This window comes from Neodiprion pinetum, chromosome 4, assembly GCF_021155775.2.
Source record: "Neodiprion pinetum isolate iyNeoPine1 chromosome 4, iyNeoPine1.2, whole genome shotgun sequence".
Lineage (NCBI taxonomy): Eukaryota > Metazoa > Arthropoda > Insecta > Hymenoptera > Diprionidae > Neodiprion > Neodiprion pinetum.
This window is the reverse complement of record NC_060235.2, coordinates 19,091,700-19,114,177: the sequence shown is the minus strand read 5'-3', so window position 1 is coordinate 19,114,177 and position 22,478 is coordinate 19,091,700. Positions and strand designations below refer to the sequence as shown.

General features: G+C 36.3%; 1 protein-coding gene and 1 long non-coding RNA gene across 6 annotated transcripts in view; one reads left to right on the top strand and one right to left on the bottom strand.

Annotated features, from left to right (window-relative positions):
* LOC138190791 (uncharacterized) lies at positions 1 to 3,988 on the bottom strand. Of its 4 annotated transcripts, none has more exons than XR_011176862.1 (6): positions 3,806 to 3,988; positions 2,918 to 3,339; positions 2,175 to 2,560; positions 1,853 to 1,981; positions 1,528 to 1,624; positions 1 to 1,111 (listed from the first exon to the last, which is right to left on the bottom strand). It is a non-coding gene; the product is annotated as an uncharacterized lncRNA (long non-coding RNA). The 4 variants fall into 4 exon arrangements; XR_011176863.1 differs by having other exon boundaries at positions 3,154 to 3,339; XR_011176861.1 differs by having other exon boundaries at positions 2,175 to 3,339.
* Positions 3,989 to 7,395: 3,407 nt separating this feature from the next.
* Positions 7,396 to 22,478, top strand: part of LOC124216784 (lachesin) — a 33,483-nt gene continuing 18,400 nt past the window's right edge. For both annotated transcript variants that reach the window (XM_046621727.2, XM_046621726.2), the window contains exons 1-2: positions 7,396 to 7,782; positions 19,361 to 19,479. In XM_046621727.2, coding sequence (XP_046477683.1) covers positions 7,713 to 7,782; positions 19,361 to 19,479 — 189 coding nt within the window. In that variant the 5' untranslated portion in view covers positions 7,396 to 7,712. The remainder of the gene's footprint in view (positions 7,783 to 19,360; positions 19,480 to 22,478) is intronic.

The following is a 22,478-nucleotide window of genomic DNA, read 5'->3' as shown; positions in this document are numbered from 1 at the left end:
ATCAATTCATTTATTATTTGCACATGACTTCTGTATATTTGATAAATTATTCCTAAATACATTGAAACATATTTATTTATAATGAAATATCATGTAATGGGCTGTGTAAACTATAAACTATAATTTCTATCGAATAGCTGCTTTTATGTCAACAGGGCTTTGAGACTCAGTTAAGTTGGATCTCGATTTTTGCCATCGTATATAGGACATTGGGTTACAAGAACAAATGCGAATTACAAAGAACTCCGTATTAGAGATAAGGATATTCTAATTTAAGTATACCTATACACAGAAATCCGTATGTGAATATACTAAAACCTCTGTGTTTATTGTAAGAATCTAGTTTTAAATATGTGTACATATATATATACACATGCATAAGTATACATATACATATATACACATACATGTACATAAATTATTGCCAAGAAATTCGAAACACTCATAACTTGTCGCAAATAGAGTAAAACGTAAGGTTAATAATATACAAATTACACAAGCGCACCATAAAACATGGCAAGAGTAATCCTAGTGCAGTGATTGTATAAACTGAAGAAATATACATTTACATATACATGATATAAATTAATAGTCTAGAAAAGAGTATTTAGAGAGCTTATCTAATTCCGATCTTGTCACAATAGATCATCAACATAATCAATATACGGTTAAAGCTGTATCAGCTACATTCACTATTAGAGATAATATTATTTCTCCATTTTTATAGTCATTTAATTTCTTGTACAACAATTTTTCAAATTTCACCGCAAAATGCCCCACGAGTTCTCGTTGTGCAAACACGAGTCAAATTACCTTACAGATGGCATTACATTGATTTTTGCCTTCTCGCGTCGAGTTATAAATACAGAGAAATCTCAATGAGAGCTCATTTCTATAAGATTTATTGTAGTGTTATATTCGTAGCTGTACCTGTTATTCTATATTATATAATGTCCTAAATTTTAAACACACGGCACAACAATGGCTGAAAGCACAATGGCAAGAAGAGAGGAGCAATTTGCATCTTAATCAATCTTTTCTTCTTTATACGTAGCACAGCGATGTCACGTCGGAGGATATGTACTAGTGGATCACTAGGTGGGGCACAGAACTGAAACATGATTATTTTAAAAATCTTCAACATCTCTTACAGAAAGTAGGTACGTTGCCAGACCTTATATATCAACAATGAATATTCATAGAGGCTATATTCATAAGTACTCACAAAAGTAAGCTAATATTTTACCCGCAATTGCTTATTACTGATAACTTGATATGATAATATCCCCTTCCCACCCCTCCCCTCCCCTCACACGACCCAACCCGCCCTACCTACTTCTGCTCCTACTCCTACTCCTACTTCTAATCCCACTCCAACTCCTACTATTCCTACTTCTACTCATATTCCTACTCCGGGTCCTATTCCTACCACTACTCCTACTTCTACTCCTATTTCTACATCTTCCCCTGATCCTACTCCTGATGCTGATTCTACTTCATCAAATATTGTAAAAATCTTAAACTCACCGAGCACGAATCCTCGTCCTCCACCTCGTCCAGCTCGACCACCTCCAACCACCGCCAACCACCCCCGACGACCACTGCTAACCACCTCGGGTTATAACTGGAATAGTAATAAATATTTTCAGTACAAGAACACATCAAAAGTATTATGTAAGGATTAATATAATTAAATAATCTATTAATACGTAATAAATTTCATGAGCTACTAAATATGTGCTTGCACAAAAAATGAATTGAAATAATTTATTGTAAACATGACAAGTTTGAAATATTTTAGATGAAACATAATTACATTTGCCATCAAATATTATAAAAATGTTAAACTCACCGAGCACAAGTCCTCGTCCTCTTCCTCGTCTACCTCCGACCACCTCCAACGACCCCGACCACTTCCTACTATCCCCCACCACCTCCTACCACCTCCCAGCACCTTTTACCACCTCCGACCACCGCCAATCTGCCCGTAAGATTTTTTTTATATAATGTTACAAATTACGTTTACACGTGCATGTAAGGATAACGTATTACAATTTTATGACAATAAATTCCGTCAAAAAATACAGATTTGAAACACTACGCACAGCAATTTTAGCTCTAATTGAACGACGTTATTGTCATATATTTCTGTTAATACCAGGACAACTACTCACCAATTGCAATTTGTTGATCCTAGTCCTACGTTGTTTTTCGGATTCAAAATGTTATCTGAAGCATGCATACTGATTTGATAGTACAAATCATGACGTTCTCAATAATCAAACTTGTGTACTTGAAAATTAGTCCTCAAAGTCCAAAGTCAACACGTCCAGAACCTGGACAGCCAAAACCACGGAGCGCTTGTCCCGGATGTCAAAATCCACCAGGCAGACGACCTGGACAGCCAGGACTACGGAAAGTTAGTCCCGAAGGTCAAAAGTCACCAGGTCAAGGACCTGGACAGCAAGAACTACGGGGCGCTTGTCTTGGAACTCGAGTTGCACCAGGAAGCGGACCCGGAGCGCAGGATCCAGGAGGTAGAGAACCCGGTACTCGAAATCTGCCGAGCACGATTCTCATGAGTTCACTCATTTTCATTTTCAAAGGTAACATAACTGTCAACATTTTTTGAGCATTTGCAATTTTTTAGCTGATAATTACGGCAGCGGTAAAAAAACGATTAAAAATCCCGAAAAACCAATGCTTTTCTTATGGGAAAAAGTAAGACTTCCTAGGCGGGGGTAAATATTGAGGGAAATATTTTTAAAAATTTGGACATTTTTTTTTAATTATTTCGAACCAATTTGAGGGGTAAGACCATTAAAGTTCGATTTTGGCCTTCTTAAGGACAGGTCTAATGTATGATGTATGATGTATGATGATTTTAGTTTTTACATTTCAGACAAGACATACGCACTTTATCTTTCCTGCCGATTCCAGACTCAAGCGGCTCGGCGCTTCGATGGTCAGCCACTGACTCAAAATATATTCTTCAGTTAACGGGTCAGCTAATAATAACGATGCCGTTGTGCGACAGTTGGATGATAAAAATTTTTATTTGCACCTTTCAATTATGTGTGTTAAAATAAACTCGAAGTCTTAAGAAGCTTCGTTATTTCTCTCCCTATCAACTAAAAAATCGCCAACAGTTACCTCTTTAGTCCTTCAAATCAGGACACTGCGTTAAATACTATCTCATACACGGAGCATCCATTTCATCTCGATCAAAATGAGCGCATCCGTGATGTATTACAGTTACTCCGAATCTTCTTCCATACGAACACTTTTCGAAAACAATTCTGCTTCTCCACCCAACGTAGATATTTCACTTGCGACTACCTAAAACAGCGTTTCGATTCTATGCCTACGAAAATTCAAGATCGAGAGAGCAAATGAAAAGTTGTTGGAATAAGTATGAATATTAATGTTATGGAATACATGGAGCGCGTGTCGAATAGAATCCTATTTCAAAATGAATAATTCTTCTATTTTCATATTGTAGCCGTATTATTGTAGATAATCTAGTTTATCTCCTGGAAAATTATAAAATTTATAGTATGCATCACGTATCAATCGTAAATGGATCATATATGTATATCAATATCGTACATGAACCGCATATATACTTTTTGGTCTCTGATTCATTATTATATTATGATCTATGTATACATTCTTTTCTTGGGTACCTATACTTTAATTAAACCACTGTTTTGCTACTAATTTCGGAAGAAATTTATTCCCCTTCTCAATTTCTTGTATCTTTGACAAGACGGTAAGTACACACAGACTAAGGGCTTGGACATACCATTGCGAAGACTGTGTTACTTGGAAGGTGAATGCAGCCAGTATCATGTCGAAATCGGTAACTCTCTGATGTACTGCAATAAGTTCTCAACTCTACCTTCGGAACACCTCAGGGAGCGCAAGCGCACGACGATTTTCGGTTGTCACACCAAAGCCCAGTTCGACAGCTGTCTTTGCATTCCACAGTCAACGTATTAGCTTCATGAGACGTGCATAGGGAAGGATGACAGTGTCATGAGATTTCGCGCCCCGAGGGGGGGGGGGGGTCGCAAACATACTCATTGAATGGCGTCTAGTATAAAATAACATGTTTTTTTCCACGTTAAATATAATTTTACTTTTACAATTGTTACGACGCAAACAACGCATACAAACTGAACAGAGTTTGATCAGGTGTTCAAACGGAGAAGGAAGATGACAATGCTGCCGCATTGCTCACTTCCGAGGAACGTATCAACGCATAAAACAATACCAATTTTTTATCATAACTTTTCTTTGTCTAATTCATAAATACCGAGTACAATATTATTCATAACACATTCACAGTTCATATTCGTATCGATTTAGTGAGAATTGTGTGCAAATTTCTAATTTAACATTGGGCCTATGGATAGCACCCACGTAATAAGTCTCTGAGCGGAGGAACCACCTTAAGCGCAGTCCCAATATGCTGCGAGCAACATGTAGAGAATTTCAGCCGAAAAACAAAGAATTTTATTCGTCATTTCTCTGCTGTTGATCCCAAGCTCGTTTTGATGGGTTTTCTGAGTTTTTGGGGTTTCAATTGGTTAGAAATGGTTCGTAGAAATCTATTCTGAAACCAAATATTTTCCGTTAAAAAAAAACGTGAGACTAATTGTTCCGATGTTTTGGAAATCTTGTTGACTTTGAACCATGCTGTTTTCAATTTCTTAATGCATTTCATCTACGGAATTTCGCTCCAGAAATTAATTGCGCATCATTTGAATACGCTGCGAGCAAAAGAATGACAGTTACAGCCGAAAATCAAGGTTATGTCTCAAATTTTCTCAGCAGCTGCCCCTCGGCTCTTCAACATGTCTTTTTTGCATTTCTGAGTGTGCAACATGTCTTATTAAATTGCAGAAATAGCCAGGTTAACTTCCGAATCACCGGTTTAGAAGTTACGGAAGAAACTGTCGAAAACCTTGTCTAGGTGTAGCCTGACCTGAATCCAAACCACCGACCAGCAACCCGGCGCCTCGATTGCGTTACCCGTCTGATATTTTTGCAAGTTGCAGTTTAGGACCCAATTGATAAGCCGGGGATTTGAGTCCAAGTCATTCCACTCCGCTAACACCGAGCCACTTCGGCCTGTAAGGCTAATCTCTCTGGATTTTTCAGTTTTTACGAGTCTTAGCCTCGTCATGTTAGACATTCTTTTGGTAGGTAGACTTTTCAGGCTGCCGACGAGGTTCACTTAGTTGAGGTCTATTACCTTCGATGGAAGTTTAGTATTACACGTTTTTCTCGCAGGAGTCATAATAATTCGCGACGATGAAACGAAGAGAGCAAAGTGATTGCTGGAATAAGCTCGCGATCATCCACACTTTACTTCGTAACGAATTCTTATCACTGCGTAACTGTGCTCAAGCACATGACTTATTTGACACTTCCAAGAATAGTTTTTATAGGTTACCAAAAATCAATCATGAAACGAAAATTCGTGAACGTTCGGAACTCACTTGGAGGGTAAGGGAGATCTTTGACTCAGAGACCGCCCTATGTGTCGACTAATGTGTGAATATAAAAATGGTATTTCTCAATAAAAGTCAAAGCTCGGTGTTCTCTCAGAGTACATAATCAAAGCTTGTTTTTTTTTTTTGTCACACACTTATCACTTTGAATGTTTTACTATGAATTTTAGTTATCAAAGATCAATCCTCTGAGTCAAATAGAAGACGAACTTTCATTAGTGGTCTTTATAAAATTTTGCAATAAACTTCAAGAAATCTATTTTTCGCTTAAATTTGTGTTGATCTCAGATACTGAGCTTCATGAGTTTTAATTTAAACTGATTGACTAATTGAGTAATTGACCGATTAACTGATTGGCTGATTTTTATAAACTCAGATCTTTTGCTGCACCTTCTACGTATTGAGCTTCCAAACCAATTTATCAAAAATTCATGTGTGTGACTATCATCTTGGGTCTTCTTATTCAGCCTCACACTCCTGCCCTTGGACCTAGAGTAGGTAGCACATTAAATATAACTGTAAAATGACATTGACATAAACATTGGATTTTACAAAAGCGGCTAAGAAGCAATAATTGTTTCAAATATATAATTTCAATGTCTACAGAGATTAGTAACCAAATGGGAAGGGTTTCAAACGTCACACAAATTATACTAAGAATTTTTAAAACCGTATATAAAAGTGGTTTACTCAGTATCAATCCGTATGTACCTATAAGTAGAGAAAGTAAAATTCATCTATTATTCAGGGGCATTGAGAAACAAGGATGTGAGACTAAATCATAATCAAGTGGTACGTCTGCAGGTCGTTGGTAACGTTTTAGGAGAATTACTGGAACGTGTCTGGGGTGTATGGCTAGGTCATGTAACGGTTATGTGTTTAAGCCCCCCTTACGTACCTTACAAATCAAAGGATATGATGAATCGAATTGCATTGTTCGTAATCAATGATACACTACTCCAAAAAAGCAGAAATATGTGGAAATTGCGTTCTTATTAACTCTTACTCATTCTTGGCTATAACTGAGACATGCTGTTATTTTAATCAGTGATACATATCTGACATTGTTGTGACCACAGTGACGATAGAATTTTTAATGGCTCATCTCGACCCTAAATTAAGGGATGAGGATAATTTTTACCACATCCTTCTCTCGGTGTACGCATGTGTGTTATATCTGTTACATCTCTACTCTGTAACTTAAATCTCCGTGTGTGACACACAGGTTATAGTAGCCTGTGGCAGATATTATGTTGGTCCTGTACAGGTTATTAACAGTCCGTGTGATATAAGCGTTACTCTATGAAGAAGTTAAGGGTTGTTAGTTTAACATCACTCATACGAAATTTTGATACTTTGGAGTGGATTTTTCACATAAAGTACAGGTGTTCGAAAATATCGTCCACAAAGAATATGGCATTGCGTAGCAAACGATTTTAGATCTTAATTCAAAATTATAGGGTCACTTGCTTGTGTAGTAGGAGGCTTTTTTCCTTACGAGCATCACATCATCTTACAAGAAACGATGACGAAGACAGTAGGGCTTAGAGAAATATGAAACTCATGTGATTACCGCAACACCCTATCTCCTCCCCGTTTCGTCGCGTCTTTTAGTTTGGTGTTGTTATTGGATGGACAACCCGGAGCGTATAGTGTGTTCTCCTAACGTGGAATTGTACATGTGAAAATTCATGTGCATGTGGCGAAACTTGTTACAGCGCAGGAGAGATTTGTGAATGCGAAGCAGTGCCCGGGCAACAGCCAAGAACGCCCGGGACGCCTGCGCCGTCGTTCACATGCCTCTGGGGGAGGCTTTTCTATACGGGATTGTCGAGGTATAGTGAAAGATCCCAGGCAGCGGTAGTAGCGACCCGGGACTCTGCGGGATGAGTTGTTAAAAGACATACATAATGTATCTTATGCCGTACCGCGCAACCGAGAACGTGAATTAGAAAAACGAAGCCTAAAATTTTTTTTAAGAAGAACTGACATACGCCATCGTAGTTCAGTGCTTTTCATATCGAACCTTGTGTCACCGTGTTTTATTCGTTCATTAAACTTTGGAACGCGAGACTTTAAGTGAAAATCCGGTGGTGAGTCGTGGCTAACAGGCAACAAAAAACGACAATCACTGACAGTATAATAACGAATGCAAACTTGGTGATTGGAAATTACGGGAGGGAAAATACAGTGATGAATTCTAAGCTGCGCATGTTTTTGGTTCTGTGTGTCGTTACAACTGTCACTGCTGTTGGATATAAAGGTAGTATTTCGGTCTGAAACTTCTAGCTTATTATTAATTGAAATTGATTATCTAGATGTCATGAGCTTTGAAGATTCTTTTCCATTGTTCAGACTCTATTTTCTCACTCGGATCTTCACAAAATTGCGTCATTTTTCAAGTCAAGTTTTGACGGAGTTAGTTAGTTCTGAAACTGAATACGGCAAGGTTACAATATTACCAGGTGGAAACGAGCCTGTGACAATTAATTTACAATTTAACGAATTCTACTTGGCGATGGTTTTCACTACTGGTGGCTTACATGAAATAGGAATTTATTCGATAAATTTCACTCTCTACTGCAGTGGATTCGGGAGATGCAATCATGTGAACTGGGTGTGTTTGCAAAATGTCTATTTCATATTCAAATCACATCTGAAACCTAAAACACTACTCTAAACATTTATATCAATTTTCACGTACCGGATTCTTTCCGGCGTATCTGAAAAATCACTTTTTTCGGACAGTTATTTTGTTCCGGGGGTGGTAGATGGCAGATAAAGCTGATCTGGGATCAGCTCGTGAATATGGGACTTTCCACGTGGTTTTAAGGTGGGCTTGAATCTCGCTATCTCTAATAAAGTGAAATTTTATCAAAGTTAGAGTACAGTCGGCGATGGTAGTAGAAATGATTTTAGGATATTTAATGAGAGCTATTTACGAGCGCACTTATTTACCAATGAATATGCTAATGATTTTTCCACGACTATTGTAGCTACATCTTATTCGGGGAACTCCTAAAAATTAACACAACCTTGATTTAAATAAAGTGCTCGAAATGTTGAATTGAATCTTCATTACTACATCCTTTACACACCTTTAAATTGTTACATAATAAATAAAAGTAAAACTGCATCTCTCATAGGTGCCACTAAATGCTCATGCAGGTCAGCACGTGTATAATTGCATTTACGTTTAAATAAAACGCGTTTATGACATTTCAATCGTGATTTCCGGTAAACGTGGAAACCAAATTTTAATACGAGTATCATTCTTTGCTTCCTTAGTTACGGAGTAAATTTTCTCTTTCTTCTTTACGAGTTTTTCGTTTCAGGACTTTCTTAAAGAGTTGCTATGAATAGAAAAAACAATCCAGTGTACGGAGGACAGTCAAGATTGTGATTTTGTTTTCATTTTATGATAAGTCATCTTCGATTTTCAATGAGCTTAAAAATTTCGTAGAGCGCTCTACCGCCCAGGCATTGTGAGATGAGACACTGTATGATGAGATGCAGATTTTGACGTGATGTTTTATTTGGCTCTCTTGTTGCGGGGTGGATAATTCGGATCACGAGTAACTATCGATGACCGAATCCACACCCGGCCTTGATGTTATTACGGCCTATTTCGGGTTCGTAACCCGTTAACTACGCGCACGTACGAAGGATAAGAGGAAATGAGAGGCACTTCTATTGAGGAGTTGAATGTTTGAGTATATAATTGATTGACTAGAAGGGAAATGGAGAGTACAATGAGAAGATGCTGTAACGTGTCGGAATTCCAATGCTCTATTCATATAATTTCGTCCATTTATTCTGCCGATCAGCAAACAAATGGATTCCCAGGCCAAAACAGCGCTACATGGTCTTGCCGGATTACGGCTGTCAGCTCCGAGCTTCACTCGATCCGCCGCGTGGCACCGATTCCCTCGCTACCGTCCCGTAAACAAATAGGAAATATTATTATAAATAACCAGAGGTTAATTAATCGGTCACGTCAGCGAATCATACCTGCTTTTACATAACGAGATGAAGAGGTGAAGCATCGCGGATCGTACGTCGGTATTTCTGTCCATTGGAAACTTTGACCTTACGATTTAAATCAGCAATGGTGTCCGTGGATGTTCACTATCGTAGCATGTTTGTGCAGCCATCCGACAGTTGAGGTTTATTCTTTATGCTAGTAGGTACGTATCAATGTCCGGCCGAACCTTCGGCTTCACCCACCTTCGACCAAAAAAAGTACCGTTGGCCGCATCTTCGGCTTCAGCCAAAAATCAGCCGAAGGTTTGGCCAAAGCCAAACTTTTTTATCAGTTGTCGAAAACGGTCGAATTTGTAGAAGCGCGGGCGAGTTGCGTGCCGAGTCAGGCACCGTCATCTCATTTCATTGCAATAAAGAAATAAATATATAAATCTTACCGAGTACTTCTTTTATTACTACTATCATGCGTAATACCAAATGATTCTACGCAATTTGCATCGATATTATTATCGTTCTTAGCCAGTGTTATAGAAGTTCTTACTAAAGTTGAATCGTCGGCTTCGGTTTTGGGCAAAGGTTGAGGCTAGGGCTAAACAATCGGCTCCAGCTTTAGCCAAAATCTGACCTTCGGTCGGACACTAGTACGAATGCGCGTAACCATCTGGATTCTGGAAGTGTAGGTTCCTATTATTAATCCTTGTGTAACTATCCGATAGCGCAGGTTTATTGATTATATTTGTGTATAACTATCCGGTAATGGAAATGACGTTACTCCAGATGCACTCTTTCTCATATATAATACATTAAAAATTGTGCTAATTCCTAACCACCCAATATCATTACTCCCACCAATATATGTATACCTTTTTATTCCATCAACTTCCTGAATAAACAAATACTAATTTCCTGTCACATGTAATTGCCTGCTTTGTCTCGCTGATTCATTGCCTACGTGTATTTACTTAGCCTAAGACAACCCACGGTTTATTCCAAACGTCCTGAGAATGATCATGTTAGTTTCCGCTTCGTTTTTTAATTATTATTACAGAAAGCAATTGGCGCCCAAAATTAACATAGAATGAAAGTGCACGTGGCCGGAGTATCGCAATATGGCGGAGGAAAAAGGGCAGAGATGCGAATTTTGATGTTGGCTGAATGGAAGATGACTTGCGAGTGTGAATATATGGGGGGACGCATGCAAGGGACTGGTTAGTTGCAGTTTAGGAGAAGAGGGAGCATTCTGCTGATGCGGTATGAGAACCGAGGCAGTGAGGTGATGACGAGAAGAGGATGCAGGATACAAGGTAGCTGTAAGAGTGTGAGGAAAGAATTCAAGGTCTGGAGGACGTAATACTCTCAAGGAAACTTGGAAGGTGGTCCGTCGCAGTGAAAATAAAAAAAGTTTATTACTTAACAAAATTAAATTGGATTTCTTAGGGAGTATGAAAGATATATTTTCGTTTCCTCTGCAAAAGCTCTAGCCAAAACGCATGTAAGTATACCTCAGGAAGCTTCTTGATGCTTATTCAAAACAATATATAGGTCATGTGAAGAAAAAAAAAAAAAAACTTCCAACAAGTTTCAATCCCTTATCGCTTTTATTTAACCTTCAGTGTCAAATTTGATGTGTTTGATTTCAATTATTTTCCTCTGCGTATGAAGGAGTCGCTACCATTGAAAAATTTCGCGTTGAATTAGATATTAAAACGCGCATGGGGATACATTTTTTCCACTTTGACGGCAACCCCGAATGACGAACAATTCAACAAAGTTTTATGTCAAGTTTTTACTGTGACCGAGTTGGGTTGTACTTACATTTATTTTTTTTCAAATAAAATTTGTGAAAACTACAGTGTTAAAGAAAACAATGTTGAATTTAACATTTTCTGCATGTCCCAGTTGGTCCACTATAGAGTTCGTGCGAATTTTACACAAACCATTGATGTCGAGTCGAGAGACGCTGAAAACCGAATTGAGAATGCAGAAACCAAATTAGGGATGCAACCGATCTGAAGCTGCTCGAAATCGAATCTATTGTAAATTCAAGGCTTTGAGTGACGACCTATGCAAACGTGTGCAGTGATACTCTGCTGTTGGTTGTAAGAGAAGTCGATACCATCGAAGGTTGCAAAAGGTGTAAAAGGTATCGAAAACGCATAGGAACTAGTGAACACCTTGGACCTTCGGAGTATAAAAATAAATTCGAAAAACCCGAGAAGCAAACAGGTAGCACTTTAACATTAATGCGATTTTTTTGCAATATGGACAACGGCCCTCACGTCTGTTATTCACATGTTTGGTTTTTAAGTAGCACGTCAAGTGATACATTATTCTATTCCCGAAGGGATTTTGACGTAAAGTGGTTACTGTATCAAAAATCGGAATGTGAAGTTAATGTGATTTCCACGTCAATAAATGAGGCAAGAAAGTAATATCAAGTTTGGACAATATCAAATCTGGTAAGACAAGTTCTCGTACAAACAAATCGTAACCAATTCAATATCAGGCAGTATCCGATTCATTATCATCTATTTATTACCCAGTGAACACAATTATGTCAAACTGATGTCAGAATGACGTCATGTCACGTCATGATTTACGTAAGATGTGAGTCATATATGAGTCACATATGACTCATAATTTCCCACTTCCTGACGTAAGATTCTTACGTAAGATAAATGACGTAAATATGACCTCCAATTGACATCATTATGACTTAACTGACGTCAAAATGACATAACTCTGATGTCATAGAGAAGTACAGTCGGTACCGGAAGCTTACAAAAATATGACGTCCAGCTGACGTACTTGTTATTTAGCTGACGTCAAGATGACTTAAATTTGAGGTAAAATAGTGATGTAAAGTTGCTTACAAAATTGTGACGTCTGGCTGACATGATTATAACTTACCTGACGTCTCGATGACATAACTCTGATGTCATAGTGATAAAAAGTATTTAAGAATGCTTATAATAATATAACTGTTACAACAGAACTTGTAAAGTCAAAATGTTTATATTTTTCATTTATAAATAGTGATTATTTTGTTACTGTACCTCTATTACAATATAATAATTAATTTTGAAATTAGTTTATATATTTTATTTATGACAATATCCTAATATTTTCAATGTTAAAAATATATTTAATGTTTGCATTTAAAGAGAATTTGCGGTAAGTTGAATTTGGACACTAAATGTAAAAGTAAAAATTAAGAAATGTCATATGAAATTCCACTTATGAATTATTAAATCAATACATGATACAACATAGAACATAAATAGAAAAGTATCGTTGATCGTTTTTTTTTATACCGTCGTGACATGAGTATTATGTCACTCGTATGTAAAAGAATGACCGGAAGCTGATGCTTAAGTATGACGTTCATCGTACATCAATTTTACGTAAAAGTATGAGTTGTTTCTTACGTAAGAATATGACGGTATTATGATATCCTTTTGACGTCAGAATATGACTTGTAATTTATGTAATTGTATGATTTATTTCTTACGTAAATAATATATAAATTTATGACTTTGATGCGACGTCACACATGTGATAGGGATAAGACATAATATTTACGTAATATTTAAGTCACAATCATAACGTCATATAAAAGTCAAATTTTATGTCAGCACTATGTCATAATGATGTCGTACTACATGACATCATATCAGAGTCATCAATAAAGTCATTTTTATGTCATATCTATGTAAAAAGTCGATGATCTCTATGTGACCTATCTATGACGTCATATGGAGGTCATGTGTTCACTGGGTATTGATACTCATATTCATTTTTTACATTATCAACTTCTGTTTTCAGTTTGAAAATGTATTCTATTAATATGTCCGGAAATATTTCAGTAATTTTGTGATAATTTCTTTATACACTTCAGCATCCTGTCAAGTTTGTACACTGATTCTTATATCTTCGGAAAGGTAAGATCATTTTGAAAATATCGATATTTGCTATCGAAAATATGTCATTCGCCCGAAGCAATGCGACTTCTCACGTTAATCCGTAAGAGATTTAGATGTAGGGACACTTTATTTAGACCATGAATTCAGACATCATATGTTTAAGGTGAGTTTGTCCACTTTTCACATCCTGTATACAGCTTAATTACGGGAACATACCGCACACATGAGGCTCCGTGCAGAGGAGATGGGCTGCATGGATAATAGGAACGTTACTGTCAGCAAATACCTTATTCATTGGACCTGTGTTGCTTGCTACAACAAGATGGGAAAGTGGTCAAATTCACCCGAAACTGACGCAGAATTAACCTACTACCAATTAAAACCTAAAAAATACACTAATAGAAAATTTATTACAGAAGTGTGAATGGTATTCATGGCGCATGATTTATTTCAAACTTCGTTTAGAGCAAAAGCGGTTGTTTTTTGGTAAATTTGTTGTATAATCTTCGGGTGTTACAAGCCGCTTCCCCTCCGGACAGAAAGTCATTTAGCAAGCTATTGGACGCTACAACGTCCAACGGAATTTGCTATTTGGAGCGAATTCTGTCACGTTCGGATAATTGTATTTAAAAAATCGTCAAATCGAAAAAATCGAAGATCGCAAAAATGTTTATTTGAACCCAATAGTGCAATACAATTTTTTATTTTTTTTTTATTTTTGTGGTGGTAGGACAAAGAAACTCGCTGGTTACAGATTTTTTTGAACATATTTAGTCTTACGGCAAAATACATACTGAGAACATGGCCGAAACACGTGTAATTTAAACGGGGAAATCCACCCTTTTACAGGCAGGGGTTAGAGTTGGGATAAAAATCTGAAAAAAAGGGGTAATAATTTTGAAATTTTTCGGAGCCGATCTGGGGGTTGTTTGATGAAAAATTCCTCCGAGCCCTAAATATGGACCACCCTAATGCACATATGTATATTGTATACGTATTACGTACGCTGCGCGGCACTGTTTGTGCTGCCGAAAAGTTTCACTTCTGTCGCGTGTGGTTTGCCCAAACTGTTTTAAAATTATAATACGAGAATTTTTTAATTTCATTTGCAGCCATTTCATCACACGTTTGGTCATATCTTTTTTTTTTTCTTTTTTTTCACCAAATTTGAAATTCCCCAACATTTCCACGATTCCCTGACCAATCTTTTTTGCCTTCAACATTTCCCGGTTTTCCCTGATCGTGGCCACCATGGTAGAAAGGCAATTAGTGCGCCACAATGCCACCGCATGCAGCAGTCGGGAAACCTCAATTCTTAGTAATGTTACCCCTGCGGTCTCAAATACAGACTTATAACGTGCGAGTACTGTACATACTTTATTACTGTTATTTATTTGTGACTGTACACGGTTGAGAATTCGGAGTACCTTGGGTGTAAAATTTGCTAAGTCAATTTGGGCCCATACGCATTTGTGACAATATTTGCACTGAGACACGTTCGGGCGAATGTTGTTATTTCAACGATAAGTAAAATTGGAGTGAATTCTTATGAAATTGAGTAAAACTTGCACAAATTTAAGTTAAATTTTCACGAACCCGTATTGATTCCAAGCTGCAAGAAATTTACACGAAAATTTTTGACAGTGTAAATTTGTTTGTTAATTTGTAACGCTGATATTGTTGACAATGATATAAAAGTTCATATTGCGATAGTTGCGATGGGAATAAAGCTGATAATAAGAATGAAAATGAAGATACAAATGAGAGTAACGATAAGAAAATAGAAATGGTCAAGAAACGAATGTAAACGATAACTACAATAGTGGCCAAGGTCCATCCATTTCGTTTTTAGTATTTAGTATTTTTAATTCGTTTTAGTACCGTATTTTTCCCCTTCTCTGACGATGTCATAATGCCTTTAAATCCAATCTGCTAACCTAAAATTTTTTCAGTTTTCTGTTATTATTGAACAGACGTAAACACTTCAAAATTTGTGTTAATCCAAATTGATACGTTACCAAAAATGAAGAAAAAATATTTAATTAAAATTTTGACAGTTTCCTAGAAGATTCAGGGTACGGAGGGAGGATTAAGTACAGACTGCATAAGCACTGTAATGGGTTTCATAAAAGTTTTAATGTGGTTGAATCCATCGTGGTGCAAACATCTTTCTATCGGTTCTTGGCCTGTTTAATTATTTGAGCTATTTGAAGCGACTTAATCAGTTGAAACGGTTTCCATTGCAGCAATTTGGTAATAGATTTGAAGAACTGAATTGTGTACATAAAACTAGTTTCTAAGAAAAAAAAGCATTCCCGAATTCAAATCTATAAACAATTCGCAGAAATGTCAACCATTAGAACCAGCAGATTCAATGAATCGATAAAATAGCCGGATACGTAGTAGTCGATAATAAAGAAATAGTTGCTGTGAAATTGATTGTTAATGTTGAGAGAGAATATAAAATTGTGGGTACTCCTTCAAATATAAGCGAGATCTTGACATAAAAATTCATAAAATCGAGCATTTATTTGCCATTCAGAGATAGCTTTACTGTTATCCCGATACTACACCAGAGAATATAAATAGTGAGATTTGCGTTAGTCAACACAAATGCAGTTTTCTTACGGGTATACACGGCAAAATAAAATTGCAAAAATCTGTTCACAACAACATATTAAACCTGTTTAATAAGCCTGTGATCACGAAATTAGCAAATCATAAATATATAACATGATTTTAGTCGTTCATGTGATTATTTCTGACAAAAGTATTTTTTTTTCTTAACATTTCTTGTAAACTGTTATTAATCCATTATATGACGATGAATGGCGATATTTTTTAAAACTGGATTCATCTTTTACCCAAAAGAAACCGTATTTCCAATGCATTAATTCTCTTTTAAACGTACGTATATATATACTTAATCATTCTAAAAATGGCAGAACATGAAAAATAAGGCTCAAGAGAAACTCGATAAGAAAAATAAATTTGAATTTTTTTGCGAATTTTGATAATCACTATGTGATAGATACCTAACTATAACATGTGTGTGCTTACGATTGTTGTTTATATATAAGAAATTGATCCAAGAAATTCGAAAATCTGCTTGTTTCTGATTCATCCTACGCTCTAAAAAAAATTACAATTTCAGAAATGTCAATAAAATTTAGCAATCAGGTGATGTAAAAGTTTTTGGACCTGTGACAGTCATAAATATTACGGATTTCCTGTTGTTTACTGTGGTGTGTAGGCAAAACGATATTTCTAAATTAAAAATACATAATAATACAATTTTTCACGAATATTTCTCCAACAGAAAGTTTTTACTCACTGCAAAAAACAACGACGCACATTACAAAAGACAGTATATCCGAAAAAGATGGCACGGTTTGGACCATTGGTAAAAATTCCACACGGCATTGTTATGAAAGAGAGTCAATGCCTTCAGATACTTCGGATGATACGTCAACAGATGATGAAAATCGTCCGTCAACCCACAATTCGAACACCTCGAATCCACGACTGAATATCAACATATCCAATGCATCACCTGGCATCTTTTCTGCAAATATAAAATATCAGTTCGCCCTTCAGCTCACAGTTTGACGAGGTCGATACCTGAATATAATCTATCAAAGTCACAAACTATGCTCTCAACTTCGGTATGTGAAGTTTCACCTGTAGTTGTATTCCGAAATCCAACGAGGACCTTCTACGAGCAAACTATACGATATCTGAAAGGTATCTATATAAGTTTTCCGTCAACCAGAATCAACTTATGCTGAGGAAAATCGTATCAAGGCAGAAAGTAATTAAAGGGACGTTATACAACAGCCAGTGGTTTTTCCGACGTTACCGATTGATTCAATGGAAGAATTTGCAAATCTCGAAGAACTTCTGACGTCAAATGAGCATCGAATATGCTTGGTTAATAGTGCTAATACTTATGAAATGCACGGTTACCAAAATTCAGTGCGAATAGGAATATCATTTCAAATATTTAGTCTGTGTGAGCTCATTTTTCCAGACTCTAGAAATAGATTTGATGTACAACGCGTCTCAGAGTACGAAGAGTTGTACCAGAAAATAAAACGCCGATACTTTTTATTCCACTTTTTGCAAAAATTGAGATTTTTTACCAAGTCCCGAGAAGATATGAGATAACGATTTTTCTCATTAAGATATAATAATTAATCGTTATATAGTACATTTCTTTTATGTTTGATTTGTTGCCTTATCACACGTATATAGTACAATTTTTTCATTTGTTCATATTTTCTTAAGTTTAGTAATAATTGTACTTCTATGCTCTTGTGAGTATAAGTATGTGTAATAGACTGTGTACAAATATTAGATCCCAGGCAGTTTTCACAACATTCACATCGCAAGCATATAAGAATATTTGCCTCAATAATAACAGACGAATTGGCATAAAATACTGCTGTTATGTCCCAGAGACATTGTTGAAGCAAATATTTATACTCCTGCGATGTAAGTATTGTAATTGCTGACTTGGATGAAAATACCTAATAAATATCATCTTTCGCAAAAGTGTGTGATTTATCTTATTCAGTTGTCCTGCGTTTTTTCATGAGAAAACACAGGTACGTAAAATGAAAATGGGTAAATGAAATAGGTATGTATATAAAACGAGCAAAATCATTTGATGGGTACAAGTTACGATTACTTAATTAGCTAAAAATACTCACGATAATAATGCAATTAGTTCGGTGACAGATTTTAACATTTCATAAAGTACGGTAAGTCTTGAGCAAAATCCATTGTTCTGCATGTTAAAGGTGGCGAATGGCGTTTATTATACATATTATATAAAAAATTATACTAAAAATATATTCTCAGTTTGGATATTATACGTTTATCGTAGCATTGTGATGTTCGGTCAAGTGAATTCAATTATACGTATAAACATCGGTTACCGATGTCGTTATTACGTTAAATGCTTTCCAAAAACCCTAATTTTGACGATGAATTTCCGAATCGTAATCATTCAAATTATTGATAAGCGTTGTTAAAAAAAACCGAAATCAGGGCGGACAATTTTTAAATAATATGCAAAGTCAACGTCCGAAGTAAACTTTTCCAAATTTTTGACTCCTTCGAGTCACATATTATCGTGCTGAGTCAACTTTTATAAAAAGATAACATTCCGTGGTTTTTGGGATACCTGATTACGAATCTGAAATTAGATTTTGAAAATTCAAGATGGTGGATCCAATACAGTGGACAAGGATTTCAAATTTGATGAAATCCGGTTAAAAAACTCTACGCAGCGTTTTTCGGGGTCCCTTGATTGGATTCGCCATACTGAATTTTCAAAATCTGATTTTATATTCGTAATCAGCGACTTCAAAAACTCCTAGGCAGAATAATTTCTCTGGATTAGATCGAATTTGAAATTGTTGTCCGCCGTATTGGATCCACCATATTGAATTTTAAAAATCCACTAGCTTTAAAATCGGATGCACAGGATGCACAGGACACAGGCTCGCAAAAAACCCTAACCCGGTGTGTCAAATCGAGCACTTCAGTTTTATGCATGCGCAAACAGCGTTTTACCGCACTGTTTGGAAATGAGGCACTTTACGCACGCTCCAAAAGTTTTAAAAATCGAACTTTCCAAGCAGGTATTGGAAAAATACCCGCGTCTCTGACACAAGGCAGCCATTATTCTCAGCGTTTTGAATTAATTGAATAATTCATAACATGAGATGTTTACCAGATAGATCTGGACATGTTATTTTGCGTATTGCTACATCGACTCACTCTGCAATTGGTGCTCAATGCACGAAAGTGTTGATCATTTGACTTTGTATCGACTGATGGCAGAAATTTTGAGAGTCGAGGAATTGTCGTGCTGATCCACTAATGAAAAACATGATTCATTTAGCAGAACTTTTCGTTCAATTGCAGTTACTCTTCCGCCATCCAACGTTGGACCCATGTTTGTTGCTCCAGTCGGCAATCAAACTGCACCGACTGGTCGTGACGCGTTCTTCACTTGCAGTATACGCAACATTGACAAATATAAGGTAAGCGTAAATTAGTATAATGATTAACGATCCGAAGTAATTGTTGGTGAAGAAGAAGAGATGGCGTGAGAGGAACTCAAAATTATAGTCACTATTGTGACAACAATACCAATAGCCGAAAAAATGACTTAAAATGATTCACTGTATCATAAAAAGAAATAATAATTGTTTCACACGCTGCCTAAAATATTTTCCGTATTACTAAGATGAATACAGTATGTTAGGCAAAGTCCAAGGCCAGGCCATAAGTTAATCACAGATACAGCTGATATACGCAAGATCTACACTTTTCTACTTGTTTCGTTCTTCACAATTTCCTTGGATCCTCATTAATTGTTGTACGCTGCTCTAGCCTGTGAAGACCCAGATTACAAGCTAACATTGAAAAAACTTTGTCATGTTGTGACTAAAATGAAAGTTGACTAGATTGTAATATAATTGTGATAACTTGGAGCAGCACTCTGTTGCAAGTATAAAAAAACTAAATGAAAAAAAAAAATGTCGATTGATCGAAAGCCGAATGATACAAGTTTCGAAATGCAAGATTACGAAAATTCAAGTTACGATAGAGCAAAGATCCGAAAAATAAAGTTTCGATGGAGTAAAATTCTTAAAATTATAACATACTAACGTAGCGTAGTTTACTCAACGAGTTGGTGTAAAAAATCAGAAGAACCGAAAATAAAAATGACCAGGATTTGGAACGTAAGACTATCGAAAATCCAAAACACAGGAAGATCACAGAAGTGAAATTTCATCAAGCCAAAAATTTACGGAACTGAAAATCTTCGATCATTCAGAATTTCTATGTATCACATTTTTTAATTTTCTCATTTTTGCACATTTGGAACTTTAAGCGTCAGCCTTCGGACCATTCGAAAGTTTAATGTTTTCTCAAGGTTTGATTTCTTTACTATGAGTTTCACCACAAAAAAATTCGAAACTTGGCGCTTTCGGAACTTCAACCCCGCCGCCTGTGTGGGCGAATAAGTGTGTTCAGCCAAGCTTATGCGGATATGGAATAAATTTTGAAAATTTTTCCAAATACTCTGGGTAATTTATTGTTGAAAGGGTTGAAATATTCAACTTACATTTATGAAATGAACAACGAACCGTTTATTCACTAGACATCAGAAATTTAGTGTTCACGAGTCATTTTATTGATTGGAACAGGAAAGTATAATGATCGAAATTCAAGTGTGATTCTATTTCAACGGATAAAGATTTTAATATAAAGTAGCTAGATAAACAAAAATGCTTGGAGTTTCTTGCAACAAGGACGATTGGATAATCGCGTTTTTATTCCTCAATAGTTTGGTTTAGTTTGTTGGATGTTCGAAGAGAAAAAGTCGGAGCGCCCAGTCGTCCGCAAAAAATTTTCAGGCGGCGTACGATACCCAGAGAAAAACAGATACATCTAAATTGAAAACGAAAAGTCGTGTACCAAATTTTATAAAAATTAATGGAAAATTCTAAATTGTTTCGTACTTCAGGCTATCGTCGTTCCGTAACCGGAAGTCGACAGATATTCAACAAAACTGTGTCTAATGTTCATTGGATTTTGATTTCTTTACTTGATCTTTAATTGTTTTTAGTAGTAGAAGTAGTAGAAGTTTCAAACGATTCTTGAAATTCTTCTACCAAATACTTTATGTATCACTAAAATTTCGTCGAAGTCGGTCAAGCCAGTCCTCTTTAAGTTAAGCCTGAACAAACTCTACTCAGGGAACCCTATTCAACCTTGCTACCTTTTTCGAATCCCGATATTTACTTGGTCCTCCTAAAATTCTTGTCATTCGGACCAATGCGCAAAACTTACCCCTAAACCAGTTCTTTTCAAATTTTCTTATTCTTCCTTAGGATCAAACTCTTGCAACAAGGGAAGTGGAAAAGTTACGCACACTCCGACTCTTCTTGAGAGGCTTATTTTAGTTCTAGGAACATCGTATTCCGAAGGAGATACCACTTGTTGCCGGAAAGGTTTTACTGTTGCACATGTGCAAAAGTTGGTGCGTGTTCGAAAATATCGCGAAAAATTTTTAAACAGTGGGTACATTTTAACGAACTATTGTTTAGTATGAAGCAAATTTTGCTTGAAAGCGGAAGAGAAAAATATAAATTTGAGAAGGTCGTGTATATCGAGTGTGAATTATAACCGTTGGCCGTGGATTTTCAAGAACGGACACCTGTATGTTAACTTGGGAATAAATGTTCTGAACTGATAAATAAACCGTTCGAACTAATTCAAAAGTGAAATACGCTGGATGTATTTATAGGCGTTTAGAATCCTTAGCCTACCAGCGCATGAAAGAATGCGTTGGTTATAAAACACACGTGTATGCTGTTTCATTTATTATCTGACTGTGATGTTAGGTATGCAAGAAATAGTATGAATATGAGATTATTTATAATTCTATCAACATAGACTTAACCTTTTTAATCCAAAATTGACAAGCAAATATAAATTAAGACAATAAAAGAGAAAATATTGAATAGGTTGCATGGAATGTGTCAAGTCTCTAAAAAATTGCTATCAAACTTACAGTATATACAAACATGATCTGCAGTTACTCAACAATTGCGCCGCTATTAAGTTATCTCGTGGAAAAATATTTCCAGTATCAATACGTTGATACTTAGAGCAGGAATGCTTGACTTACGAAAAATGTGAAAGGAAAATTGAAACGCGACGCGATCGATGCTGTAAACGTGTTTACACCTTGCGAATGATTCCCAAAGATTATTGAGGACCGAAGACGGTACATCAGTAAAATGTACCGTAAATTTTTATCAAATCATGCTGCACCTTTCACTTGAATATATCGTCCAGCACTAGCGCACCTGGAGTGACTTTGAAATCCCTGACCGTTTAGCTGTGCGATTTTGATCTAGCAGATCGTGGAATTGAAAGATCCATTAATATCAACGATTTTTATTATGTCTTATAGGCTTTGCCGATCATCAGGAAAACGCAATCGTCATGGGATTGTCGCGATTGG